The sequence below is a fragment of the Aptenodytes patagonicus genome, chromosome Z (genome assembly GCF_965638725.1).
Source record: "Aptenodytes patagonicus chromosome Z, bAptPat1.pri.cur, whole genome shotgun sequence".
Taxonomy (NCBI): domain Eukaryota; kingdom Metazoa; phylum Chordata; class Aves; order Sphenisciformes; family Spheniscidae; genus Aptenodytes; species Aptenodytes patagonicus.
Window position 1 is genome coordinate 35,929,665 of NC_134982.1, and position 13,230 is coordinate 35,942,894.

Consider the following 13,230-nt stretch of genomic DNA (forward strand, 5'->3'; position numbering starts at 1 on the left):
TTTAAATTAACTTATTTATTGGCTGCAACAGCCCAGAGGTCAACAAACATTCATTATATCCAGAAGTCATGAAGGAATTCTTGATCTGCCAGCAGTACTATACAATTGTTTAAAAAATAACAATACCTCCTAAAACTACTCAGAATACTAATGCATTATCTTGCAAAAGCCTTTTAAAAATGAAAATGTAATTTTAAAGCCCAGCCAGTTCCAACAAAAATGGCTCCATCAATTTTAGAATTGTTTTGCAAAAACATAGAAGCACAAGCTTTACACAAGACTGAATACAAAAATTGATTAAAAAATGCTGAGGTGGGATTTTATAATAAAATTAATTGCTTCTAATCTGAATGTCCTTCTCACAAAACGAAAACAATTCCTTTTTCTTTGCAAACTTTAAAAAGGTTTTAGATGGTCAAGGTTTTTCTTAGAAATGTTATACCAAAACTAAAATTAAGTGTTTGATGCACATACACCATAATATGCAACAGATTGTATAGAAAAATGCAGGAATTGATCATTACCTGACGTTTTGTCTCCAACGTAACCAGCAATAGTTATTCCTAATCCCTGGTTGTTTTTAGTGAGTTCAACATTAAATTTCTCCCCATCTTCAGAGCTATCAACAGAAGCATCTGCCTAATAAGAGAAGCATGATTAAAAAGGAAGCTTTTTTTTCTTGAAAGATCCACCACATTCTTTGATGTCATTAAATTGTAAAATTAGACACAAATGTAAAAAAGAAAGCACCAGCTTTGCTTCTGCTCTTATTTGGTATTCAGCAGAGAAACTAGACATAAGTAACAATCCTCACTGTAAAGCAATGCAGATCATGGTCTCCCCGCCCCACTGCACCTGGGATATTACCCTCTAACCTATAAAATTATTATTTGATGACTAAAATGACTGGTGAAATTTGTACAAATTGAACAATGAACCTCTTGTACAGTAAGTTACACAAATCATTCTTAAACGTTAGAATATGTAGCTTGCTGCCCTTCTGGGACCTTCTCAGAACCAGCTTTAGACTGCTGTGTTATTTAAAAGAGGAAAAAAGATCAAAATTATATTTTGTATTCTATTTGTTTAAATTCCTGTTCAATAACCATAGCTATTTTTTTCCTAAGCATGCCAAGTTTAAAACGTAATAAAAGCTATTTCTACTGAGGCAATTATGTTTCTTGTTTTTGAAAGACTTAAAAATTCTGCTTTAGAAAGTAGCAATTCTACTTCCAGCTAGTTAAATAATGTCAATCTCCACTAATACCTACTACAGCCCTCTGAATTTCAAGAACAAAGAACTGTTTGGGTAATGAATTAATTTATTTATTGTTAATGGAAGTACAATACATATTAAAAACCCATTTCAACAATACTGCTTTCGTATTAGAAGAAAAAAATAAACTTCTAAAACTTAATTTCAACTTTAAAAAAGCTTTTTTAAAAATTTGTCATCTTTCAGCTGTCTAAAACAGATACTTACTGGCCACTTCCATAGCTGATATATATCAGTATATGATAACATATACAAGGCTTCAATTTCATTGTATTTATATGGACATCAGTATCTATGCACCTATTTAAAACAGGAATTCATAAATATAGTATAAATCTATCAAGATCCTTATACACTCCTATTTTATTTTGTATCTTCTGCATGACAAGTAGCACCTAATATTTTTTAAAGTGCCAATATGGCATCCAGGCAGGTACTAACTAAACCCAGTTTGACTAGATGAGTATGCATGTGCCAAAAAAAAGAATTCAGGAGAGCTATGATGCTGCTTGCCGAAAGAGAATCTGACTTCAGTTCTTTATCTGAACAACTCCACCCAAAACCACAATCAAACACAAGAAAAATAAATGTCTACTGCTTTAACTACCTCTGTGCTTGATAATACAAGATTATTTTGGCCACGGGTAATGCCACTAAAAAACTGCTCAAATTTCCATAACCTCATGAATTTTTTACAGGATCGACATCTACAGGGGATATGATGAGAAGTGCACATTTTGGAAAGCCATTCTGCTCTCACTAATAGCTTTAAGAGCATCATGAAGTCTTCACCCACCCTGTATTTGCCAGGAAGAAATAGACAAACCAAGCTGTTTCCATCATCATCTTCACCCCAGACCCTAATTAACGAGGCTTGCAGCACCATTAACCGGGTGCTCCCTCCAAGAACAAGACTTTGTGCAGGCAGAAGCAGTTTAAAAATAGCCTGCCTCCTGCAGGAGAGAGGTACCAGGAACGAGGTATTGAAAACGATGGGAGGAAGGTTGCAAAAAAGTCAAATTTTGCCACTTGGTGGCTTTGAGCTATTTCCTCGGTACTAGAAATCCTATACATCCTGCAGCTGCAGATACGGCCTTCAACATCGCATCATATAACCCCAGAAAGGCAAATACTGAAGAAATATACACAGATGAAATTATCAAATTCAGCATCTCTTTTAAGACTGCTGCTTTTCAGATAAATAATATTCAGGCTAAATATTGACCCCTTTATCTAAAATACAGACAGGTTTTCATGCCACTGAGTGCTGCAGAGACACAGAAGTACCAGTCTGTCTCTCCTCTTAGATGCTCAGAAGACTCCATGTTAAGATTAACTTTCTTTGCCGTATAGACACAAAAGAGGAAATGAATATATGTTTGTTTTCCACAGACACCACTACAATGGACAGAGGCAAAAAAAACGGTAATCATGCAAAAATTGTTAAGGCTTTTTTTCTTCTGAACTGACCTATCTGAAATGTAATTTGTAACTGGGAAGAAAATGTCTAGAAAAACAACAGGAAAAAGTAAAATAAAAAATTCTTTGTAAGGCATAAATTTGATCTAGTTGTAGGCTCAAAAACAACCACCTTTTTCTTCTCTCATTCACTTATTCCACATATTCTCATTTAAATGTATCTGGTCATAACTATGTGTGACAAAACACTACTGTTCCTGGCTCCCATGAAACCAGGCTTCGCTGCAAACATGCAAATGACCTATTTTGTAGAGGTTTTGAGCTGACAAGACATGATAAAATTTACAGCATTTTTTAAGTGGCTGACGGTTGTAGAGGAGTAACAGCACAGAGTACAATCATCAGCAGGGGAATAAGGGTAGCAGCTGGCTGACTTTTTTTGGAAGATGTCTAGCAAGTGAGCAATGCCAGGTGATGTAGGAAAGAAGCAGCATCTGTGTGCTGGTTGGCACGGGGAGGAACTGTCTGATGGATGGCTGCAATGATATGGAAATAAGAAATGTTCCTGGAGAGGAAAAGGACAGGCAGACAGAGAAATACTACAGAGCCAGCTTGCTCTGTCTGAAGAAAAGACTGCATCGTTTCGGTTGTTCCCAATGTATTACTGCACAACCACAAGCAACCCAGAAGCAGAAGTTATTCAGATCATACTTATGGAAGTCCTAAGCCTTGATCTCAAAAGGCTTCAAGCATATAGTTCCTTGCATTGTGGACTCATGACATTTAAATTCTCCCAGACTGTCAGCTGGGAACACCACTACTGGGAAAGAAAATCCTGGCTTTTGAGAACATAACCGTGAAAGACATTCAAATAGCAGTTAAAAGAAAAGGAAGTTTGAAGTAAAAGTTTGCCATGAGTGAAGTATATTCATTGTTGCTTACCTGTTTCTCTGGTGTGGAGATGGGTACTGGTGTACCTGGAGGGACTGCTGGTGGAGGTGCCTCCTCAATAGGACCTCTTGCAATTACCAGTTTCACTCGATTTCCACACTGCCTCAGAACTTGTGCCACCTGCTCACTGCTCATTCCAGCCAGGTCCGTATCCCCAATTTTCAAGATATGGTCTCCACTACACAATCTCCCATGCTGGAGGAAGAATAATGATGAAAAAAATCTATTAATGTCCTGCCATTTCTCCCACATACCATACAATTAGAAAAAGACCACATAGTTTTAGTCACTTTTCAGACATATGAACCAGGTGACTTTTTTTGGGTGCCAAGTCAATATCCTGATAACATGGAGAAGAAAAGTAGGTTGCCTAATGGCACACTAATTTTACTAAAAAATCCCCCGGAAATATCCAGGACATCCTTTTTCAAGCAGTCAGTCACACTAGCACAGGAAAAAATGCATATAGTTATATATGCAGTATAGTTACTACCTACTGGTATTTAACAACTGCATGTAGATTAGAGAACTTCAGGTTTCATTTCCAAACACACTTCCAAAAGACAGCATACAAACGTATATTCAGCTTTACACTTCTATTTAAGAACTGGTCCTCAGAAGTAACCGTAACGTCAAAATAAAATATATTTCTCCCTTACTGTGATCCAGTTATTTATATTGCTTTACACTGGTTTACTCTCCTAATGATTTACCTTTAACCAATAAAAAAGGTTCATGTGAATTTAGTCCATACAAAAATTATTAAAGAGACAGGTCTGTAAAAGGAACTCATCTACCTGCTCAGGGAAGGAGTGAGGCAGTAAATCCTGTCCATGCATCTCCAGTCCCTGTTATCGGGCTACCTCTTCTGTGGTTGGAAGACTGACCAGTTTCTGTGTCTATTCAATCCTTGACCATCATTAATGCCGTCCTAGATGCTTGTGCAATGGACAAGCTTGAAATGGGCTGTGATCACCAAATTCTATTCACATGAGCCCTTCAGGCAGGAGCAGAGCCCGTGTGCTGAAGCAGACACATGAAGCCACATGCCTGCTCCAAGCTTCAGTAAGCCCAGCGAGGAGACAAGCAAATGCTCTTCTTAGCTGTCTGGGCAAAGCACGTGTTTGGTGTCCCCCCCACCCCTGGATTAATATACTAACCAGTATATTAATGAAAGAATTAGGAGTCTAAATGCATCTGCACCAAACATGTATAATGTTAACAGGTTTGAAAAATGTGATTTAGAGCCTAATCCAGCTTTTACATGCAAATGCACAGATGCCCTGCATTAAACACACCTTTACTGAGGATAAATTTCACCACTTGCTCTCTCTTTTTACACTTATGAGGAAAAAAGCTACCACTACTTAGCATGATTATAAAAGTAAAGAGTGACTTCACATTTTACTGAACGGTAAACAGAAGGGTAGGTTGAATTTACCTGATCAGCCACCCCTCCTGGGAGGATGGTTTTAACAATCACTCCAGTTGATTTTCCTCCCACTATCCCAAATCCCAGACCTGAGCCATCGTTCACCAACTCAATGGTCTCCACATGCTGCCAGTGAACCTAAAAGGAATAAATACAAGCTTGCAAATTATTAAAATAACGACATACATATTAAAACTTGCAAAATATTTTCTCTCATTTCTTGGGTATGTTTTGCATAAAGGAGGGTGGGAGGAAGGTGGAAATATAGGACCCTTCTAAAAATTACTATTAGGTATAAGATTACATAATATTTAAGCAATAAATTGCTCATTCCATAACAAATGCAATTTCTCCGGTACAAACCAGAGCTGGGTAGTGGATCAGGCCTTTCAAGAACTTGCTGAATGAATTTAAGCACCAACCTAGGACTGTCCACCTCCATGCCCCACTGTAGTCAGTGAGAAAAATACTGCTGCTAGGAAATCTCACAGGACTGGAAATTAAAATCTTCAGATAAGTGCATGTTCACATCGGCCATTATAACAAAGCACAGGAGAAAGCATAAACCAATTCAGAGGTTAAAGCTGAAAGCAGTACCAGGTATTGCGAGGTAGGCATTAGCAGAATTGTCCCGTGTAATGAACAAAGATTTCTGGGTTGTCTGATGACAACAGCACTGGAATGAAGTAGCTCTGATGGCAGGCTTCATGTTCTGACAGGAGTAAAACTGCTCTGAAAGAAAGACAAATGCTAGCTCGCTCACGTGGGGTGGTACTGAAGGGACAACTGGAAGCTCCTGGTATTGTTTCTCCCGAAGAACAAACCACACCGTAAGCTCATCTGAAATTTAAAACTGCAGCTGGTGCTCCACCACGTAGGAATTTGAAAATAAGCAGTTATTTTGGAATAATCAAGGTACTGCAAATTCAAAGCCCTGTAGTACCTGTTTGGGAATCCGCAGTCTTAACATAAACCAATGATGATCAAGCAAAACCTGAAGAAAAAAGAACGGCTCCAGATAAGCTGCTTTCCCCCAGCATTTGAAAGCGAAAGGAACACAAGGACTGGGAAAGGCATGCATGAAAAAACAGAAGAAGCTGTGGCAGGTTTGAAAGGAACATTTTTTCAAGCAAGGGAAGCTGTTTGGAGAATACAGAGGCAATCACATAGAGAAAGAAGTGTGTCACGGGAATACTGGAAGAGAGCAGGCCTCTCCTATGGGGGGACAAGAAAAGACAGGCCAATCAGCTTTATTCCTGTCCACAGAAGAAAAGATTCTGAAATTTCTTCACTAAAGGTTTTATGCTAATGATTAAAATAAACACTAAAATAGGTGCTTTTTCTAGACTGATTGCTCTGTATACTTCTGATTATCGACTCCCTTAAAGAAGAGCCACAGATGACTGAACAGCGAAACCTACAGAAACCGAAGATAGGCCGTTTCATCCCAGGACAAGCCATTACATGAGTAAGATACCAGGAAGAGAAAGTGCAGTTAGTATCACCGCATTTCAGAGCTATGTTCTCTACACCTAGATGTGCAAAAGCTTTCAAAAGAAAGGAAACAGCAGAGCTGTTTTCTGGGGGTCCTAAAGTGTGTCCCTACACATGGCATTTTGATGGCTCTCTCTTGTTGCTTTACTTGAGCCCCACCGCTAACAAACAACAGAGAAACAAACAGAGAAGCACCCATCCAGCTGGTGGTGCAGATCAGATTGCAATGCCTCAAAAATTTCTGTTTGCCCAAGTAGAAGGCAAAGAGAAAAAAAGATCCTGTTTACTGCTATCTCAAAATAAAGCTTCATAAAGTAAGGTAAACATGCTGTATTTGCATTGGTGGATACAGAGAATTTGGCAGATGGGAAGAAGGAATACATCCAAGATCAAGATCCCCTCCCGAAAGCCTGAATATTTTCTACTCTTTGCATGGGAAAAGGTACAACAGAGATAAATAGAAGAAAAACCTCAAGAACTGTGAAGGAAACGTACACACAAGTTATAAAAAATGTCTCAAAATACTAGATGCAGTAAGCGCATACATGCCCAAAACTGAATACACAGAGGTTTGGGGTGTACTCACCGGGTTGGAATGGGCTGAAACTGTGCTAGCAGCAGATGGAGACCGGGAAACTACAGGACTGATGAGCTGAGGGAAAGCGCCCCTGGCCACAACTAGCTGGACATTATCTTTTGCTTTCTGTAGGATGCTGATAGCCTGTTGATGTGTAATTGTCTGATCAAGGGCTTGTCCGTTAATAGCAAGGATTTGATCTGCTTCCTTCAGCTTTCCATCTCTGTCATGTATGTGTAAACAGGGAAAGGGGACGACAAAATAAACAAACAAGAAAAACCAAAGAAGTGTTGCCACAGAAATTACAATATTTTGACAACTTTCCAGTACATTTAATAACCTGTTCTCTATTTCCCCCACTTTTTAATCTCTCCCTGCAGTTTTGCTGCAAGGAGTTGATGCGGCACCCTGGTGATCGCTTCCTTTGAAGCTAATCCCACTGCCACTCTCCCTTGGCTACTACCCCCTAGCTAGCTTCCTTCTCCTTGTACCCCCATGCGAGACTAAGCATATTAGATGTCAGTCGCTCCCAACCATAGCCTGGGAACTTATGTTTATTCTTGACTTTGAGCTTCTTGCTTAACAGACCAAGTGCTCCACTTTGTTCAGTGTGCCCATTCTGAATATTCATCAAACCATGGAGTGGAACACATTTTCATCAAGATGTTACAGAAACAAATTTTGTAAAAAAAAAAAAAAGAAGGGGAGGCAGAGAGAGAAACAGAAAGAAAATGATAAAACAGATCCCTTTTAAATGAGGGGGAAAAAAGCCCTGAACAAATTAAAAAGTAACTCTTCACTTTCTGACAAAGGAAGCACTACTATAAAATTACATACTGAGCCCTTCCCCAGCACTACTTCAAAGGAAGTGTATGAAGCCTATACAGATGAGTTACCCTCTGCCTCCTCCACCACTTCTACTGCTTCTGCAACAACCCAGCAAAAACTCTGGAGTCTTGTCATCAGCATCCTGAAGTGGCAATGCTTTGAAAACAAAGGGCAGCAAGAAAAACAAGGATCCCTATCGCACCAGCTTTTGTGAGCGCCTACAGCGTAGAAGCCAAGGTACTCAACAGCATTCAGGAAAAACACTGTTTAGCTTCAACCCATAATATTTCACTTGTGAATTTGAACTGTTTTTCAGAGTGCTCTTGAAGACTTATTACTGCCAGGGCCTTTCTGATTTATGAGCCCTGTAACATTGTTGAATGTTTCTCTTCTCGCCAGTGAATCGAGCAGGGCTCGATTCAGTAAAGGCAGGTCTCAACTCCATGGAATAAGAGAAGTAAAAGCAAAGGCCTCTTGAAGGGGAAGGAAGAAAAAAGAAAACAGAAGAAAGTAGAATTTAGTCAGATTGAAAAATATTGTAATGACATAGAGCAGGCCACTTTTCGTAACTGAATTAACTCTGTAGGCCACACTCTGCCCTCTGTTAAAAGGACAGTGTTCAGAGCACAAATAATCAGAAAAGTTCTCCCTACAGCACAGTGAGAAACAGCACCGACATGACTCAGCTGCCCCACACAACATACAGAGTACACCACAAAGCAGCTCTGGCCAGGATCCTGATCAGCAAATCCACACACAGTGATACACCCCACGAGTCTGCAGTGAACCAGTGCTGCTGCCATTCACCACTGAGTTTGTTTGCTCCCTTGGGCTGTTCTTACAGCAGAAATCCATTTCTCTTAACACTACTTGTGGAATCAGGATTAAAGTCTAAAGCATACTTTCAGCAAGCTATTATTGTTATTATTATTATTGCTGAGTTTCTGGTAACATCAGCTGAATATCTCTTTTTAAGAGTCTAACAACTTTAGGTCAAGCCTTGCTTGATTAAAAGCTGCGTTTCACACCTGCTCGGTGGGACCCTACCTAACAAACAACCCTGCTGGTTACAACCAATTTTTTCGCACCAAATTGTTTTTCAGTGCATTCAAGGACAGCAAAATCTGTATTTCAGCTTTAAAAGCCATGACACAGAACAGTAACCTCCCCATTTTCCCTGTTGGAAAGGAGATATTATAAACAAACCACACAGAAACTACATCTGTAGTTTCTCAAAATTCAGAACAGATAATACGCTGCCCTGTTCCAACATTACATAAATTGTAGTGATAAGTAATTTTAAATCTGCTATGACGTATGGCTTAGAATACGAGAGAAACGTGCCCTTGTACCACAAGAACAACAGCAATAACACAACTAAATTGCAGTGTCATGTTAACACTTGGTACAGTAAAATATTCCAGTAGTAATCTTACCTATGTGCCACACTTCCCTCCTGGATTTCTTGCACAAATATTCCTAGTTCTCCCCTGTTTTCACTCTTGAGTCCCACGACACTGAAGCCCAGACCACCACTTAAAGGTTTAATAAGCTCAATGGTCTCAACAAGACGACCCTGTTCAGTAGCAGAAAAAAAAGGGTACAAATGTTAAAAATGTTGAAAAGCAGCATTAATGCATGTGGTAAACAACTTGGAAATGAGTTTCTAATTTGACAGCTACAGCAGGACAAAGCTACACTAGCTAATAACTGAAACATAGTTGTTCAGTTCTGATTTCTCGTTGTCATACAGAAAAGTGACAATTATGAAAGATTTGAGAAATAAAGATTATTACAGCCCAGAAGAGGAAATCAGGAAACAACAGCTAAATATACAGAGTTTAGGCTTAGTAGTGACTAAACTAGGATATATGTATCTATAAAATTTTAGAGGGTACAGGCCAACTCTCAAGCAGAACTACAAAAGAGGACAAATTTCAGAAAGAGGGAAAAAGTAGGACTGTGCAAAAGGCTCTCCAGGAGAACAGCAGGAGACTTCCCCTATCTGGCTCTATTACAGGTTAATCAGAAAAATGCTAGAATATTTGCCTGGCTGTTCTCAGCTCCAGCCACCGAAGGGACTCATACACCATTTCTGCCTACCACGGGAAAGCCGTAAGATTACAGAACAATGCACAGCAAGGCCAAAAAGGAATTTTCCATCTTATTTCCAAGCAAGTCACAGAACTAGCTTTCATCAGTTACACATACAAGAGCATGCTCTGACAAAGCACCTCCCTCACCCACAGAGCAGCAGTCCTACCATGAGCGTGGAAAGATGACACGCTGACCTGTGAGAGGCACACTGCCCAGCTAACGACAATAACTCAGCAGTGACAATGTCAAGGCTACTATTCCAACTGTTTTCTCATTTACCAATTGTTCCTCAAATTAAAAGGTTATTTTTGTTTTATATAGCAAGTGAGCTCTGGTTTGCTGAACAACTCAATTGCTTTTAAATAAACATACATGTATTTTAATATTCCAGATAATCAGTGATCCACATTTCGTGGTTACCAAACGACATGCTTACCTGGGACATATTTCTGATCAGCTGCTCGAAGTCATCATTAGAGGACTTTCCATTAATCTGAGGAGTAATGGATCTCATCGATGCTTCTAGCACATTAGCTGGACTGCCATTCTGCTGAGCCAACAAATATGACTCATTATGTGGCAAGGACCCCACGTTCACACCATGATGGAGAAGCTGGGGGAATTCACCAGTGGAATGTATGGAAGGTGTAATATTTACCTGTAAAAGATTGATGGCAACACAAATTTATAGACAAAGCAGAAACCTCCTCCTTATCCAAGAGCATCATGATAGGCCAACTGCTTGTTAAAAATGTTTGAAAACCCAACTTGCAATTTTAAAAAGACATTTTAAAAAGAAGAATTATCTTTAATATTTATCATCAATGTAAAGTTGTGAATTATCAGCATAAAACATGAAAGAACCTGATGAAAATAATCTAAAATTATTTTCCATACTCTGCCTAAAATTCTTTTGTTCATATCAGCATAGCAGCTTGAAGTACCCCAACACAATGGTAGAGGTAAACAGTATGAACAAGCTTTTCCTACAGTACCAGTATTTTTAAAAACAAATTTATCAATTATTTTACAAGAAAATATAAAAAAAAAGTATGTGCATTTTTGATGAAAAAAGGAAGAAACCTCACCAGCTACATAGGGAACAAACTGCACTGGTCAGGGTTTCTGCATCACTATGCACTATGGCTGCCATTGTGACTCTCTCATGAGCTAGAATTAAATACAAAATTACTGAACAAGTCTAAAATCACCAGGCTGATCTGAAAACCACAGTCATACCTTTACACAGACAGCCTTGACAATACACTTCTCTTAAAGCAGAAAAGAAAATAAGAAAATTCTCCGCTTTGCCCAGCCGTATTAAATTACCTATTTTCAAGCACATTTCTGCTGACCAATCTAATGACTGGCTGGTGGTGGTAGAACACTCAGGTGAAGCAGGAGCCCTCATTTGGCTGTTGTCCCACTTGCCTGTTGACTGTCAACAGGCACTGTTTTACTCCACATCAATCTGTTTCATACTTGCCTGGCACACTAACCCACAATTTAAGACCACAATATTGCAGCCTCAAATACTTTTCATAGTTTCACAGTGAAAATTTTATAGCATTCTGCACCACAATACAAAAGACTGGGACTCCCCTTCCTTGAACCCTTATTTTTAAACTTCAAGTATCATTCAAAACTGTAACTGTATTCTAAAATGTCTACTGCACCAGTCTCAACTGTTTAAGCATGCTACTTCCATTAGGTTTATCATATCATTCTCCCAACAGTCCAGTCATTAAAAGGTCAGTATTGTTCTCCATCACCTAATTCCCTCTCATCTGGGTGCTTTAGGAAAATATAATGGAACAAACATCATTTGTTGAACACCTTATGTGCCTGGGAAGATCCTCAAGTTACAGAAAAAAAAACCCACAAGACAGCACTGGAAAGAAAAGTCCTCAACAGCACTTAACCGGCTCTGCCATAACAAACTGGAAAGAGGAAAACCAGGATGTTTGGAATTCAGTGATTTCCATCACATGGTGATTACGTTCTGTTGCCTATATCTGTGAGGAATCTCTTGGGTGATGCTTACAATGTGCACACATGCACTTTCTTTAATCACATACAGTCATTTCAGCAAGCCTGTAAGGCACAGGTAGACAAGCCTTGTTCCATAGTTCATTACACTTAACACCACCCAGAGATATAATCAAATTCTGCCCTTCAATGAATGCAAGATTTCCCCTCACATTATATGCATGGATTTGAAACTAATTATCTATGCCATACTGCATTTCTTATCTGCCTGAGTCCATAAAACAGGTTAATTCACTTCCACCTTCCCAATGTCACCCATTTCAATGTATAAAAGTATATCACTGAACTTGGTCAATTAATGTGCTTCATTTCTTGTTCTCTTCCACCTTCAAATCTTATACATCCCCCTGTCATGTTCCTTCCTGCAAAAAACTGTCATGGGTCAAATTATTATTTGTAAGACTATCTAACACCACTGTAATTAGCCAGTCTTGCACTGCTTCTATTTAAAAACATTTTCACATTTCCACAGCAAGATAAAGCCGCCTAAGAGTATATGAGATGCAAACCCAAACTACTTCTCCTGTGTACTCACAGGCTATAGTATATGGGTCTGATATCACAAATGTTAGTGAGTCATGGATACATGTTCATCTTCTAAATTACAGTGCTCATTCTAGAAAATAGCACTGAACTGCCCTAATAAATAAAAGTTTATTGAGTATGACACATTGCCCTTACGATGAATTATATTATATGCCTTCTCTGAATCTAAAATACTTGTTGTACCACTCAATATCCCATACAGCACAACCTTCAGTATGCAAAGGAGCTCTGTGCTCATCCTGTACTATGTTCTATATATGTTCTGCTAGTACTGCGTAACAGAGGATTGCTTTAGGCAGCTCATTTCACTGTTTGTAATGTTCAAATGGCAGGCTAGCCATGATGGGCACATTAACTTCCACCTGAACATGTGCCCAGTATCACCATTTTCTTCTCTAGGTAAGTTTGAAGGAGTTCTTCAATTAAGATATTACAGTCTCCTTAAGGATTTACGTTTTTCTCTCTGGTAGAAAACTCACACATTGCCATGCTAAAATAGAAGCAGCACCAGGCCGATTCATATTTTAGTTTTACATTGTATACTTTTATAGACCAAACCCT

At 39.0% G+C, this 13,230-nt stretch overlaps 1 protein-coding gene across 24 annotated transcripts in view; it reads right to left on the reverse strand.

Annotated features, from left to right (window-relative positions):
* The window catches only part of MPDZ (multiple PDZ domain crumbs cell polarity complex component), a 98,546-nt gene that overhangs the window by 70,355 nt on the left and 14,961 nt on the right, over positions 1-13,230 (reverse strand). For all 24 annotated transcript variants that reach the window (XM_076363088.1, XM_076363107.1, XM_076363106.1 and 21 more), the window contains 6 exons: positions 10,511-10,732; positions 9,414-9,553; positions 7,159-7,372; positions 5,088-5,216; positions 3,638-3,841; positions 525-639 (listed from right to left, as the gene is read on the reverse strand). In XM_076363088.1, coding sequence (XP_076219203.1) covers positions 525-639; positions 3,638-3,841; positions 5,088-5,216; positions 7,159-7,372; positions 9,414-9,553; positions 10,511-10,732 — 1,024 coding nt within the window. The remainder of the gene's footprint in view (positions 1-524; positions 640-3,637; positions 3,842-5,087; positions 5,217-7,158; positions 7,373-9,413; positions 9,554-10,510; positions 10,733-13,230) is intronic.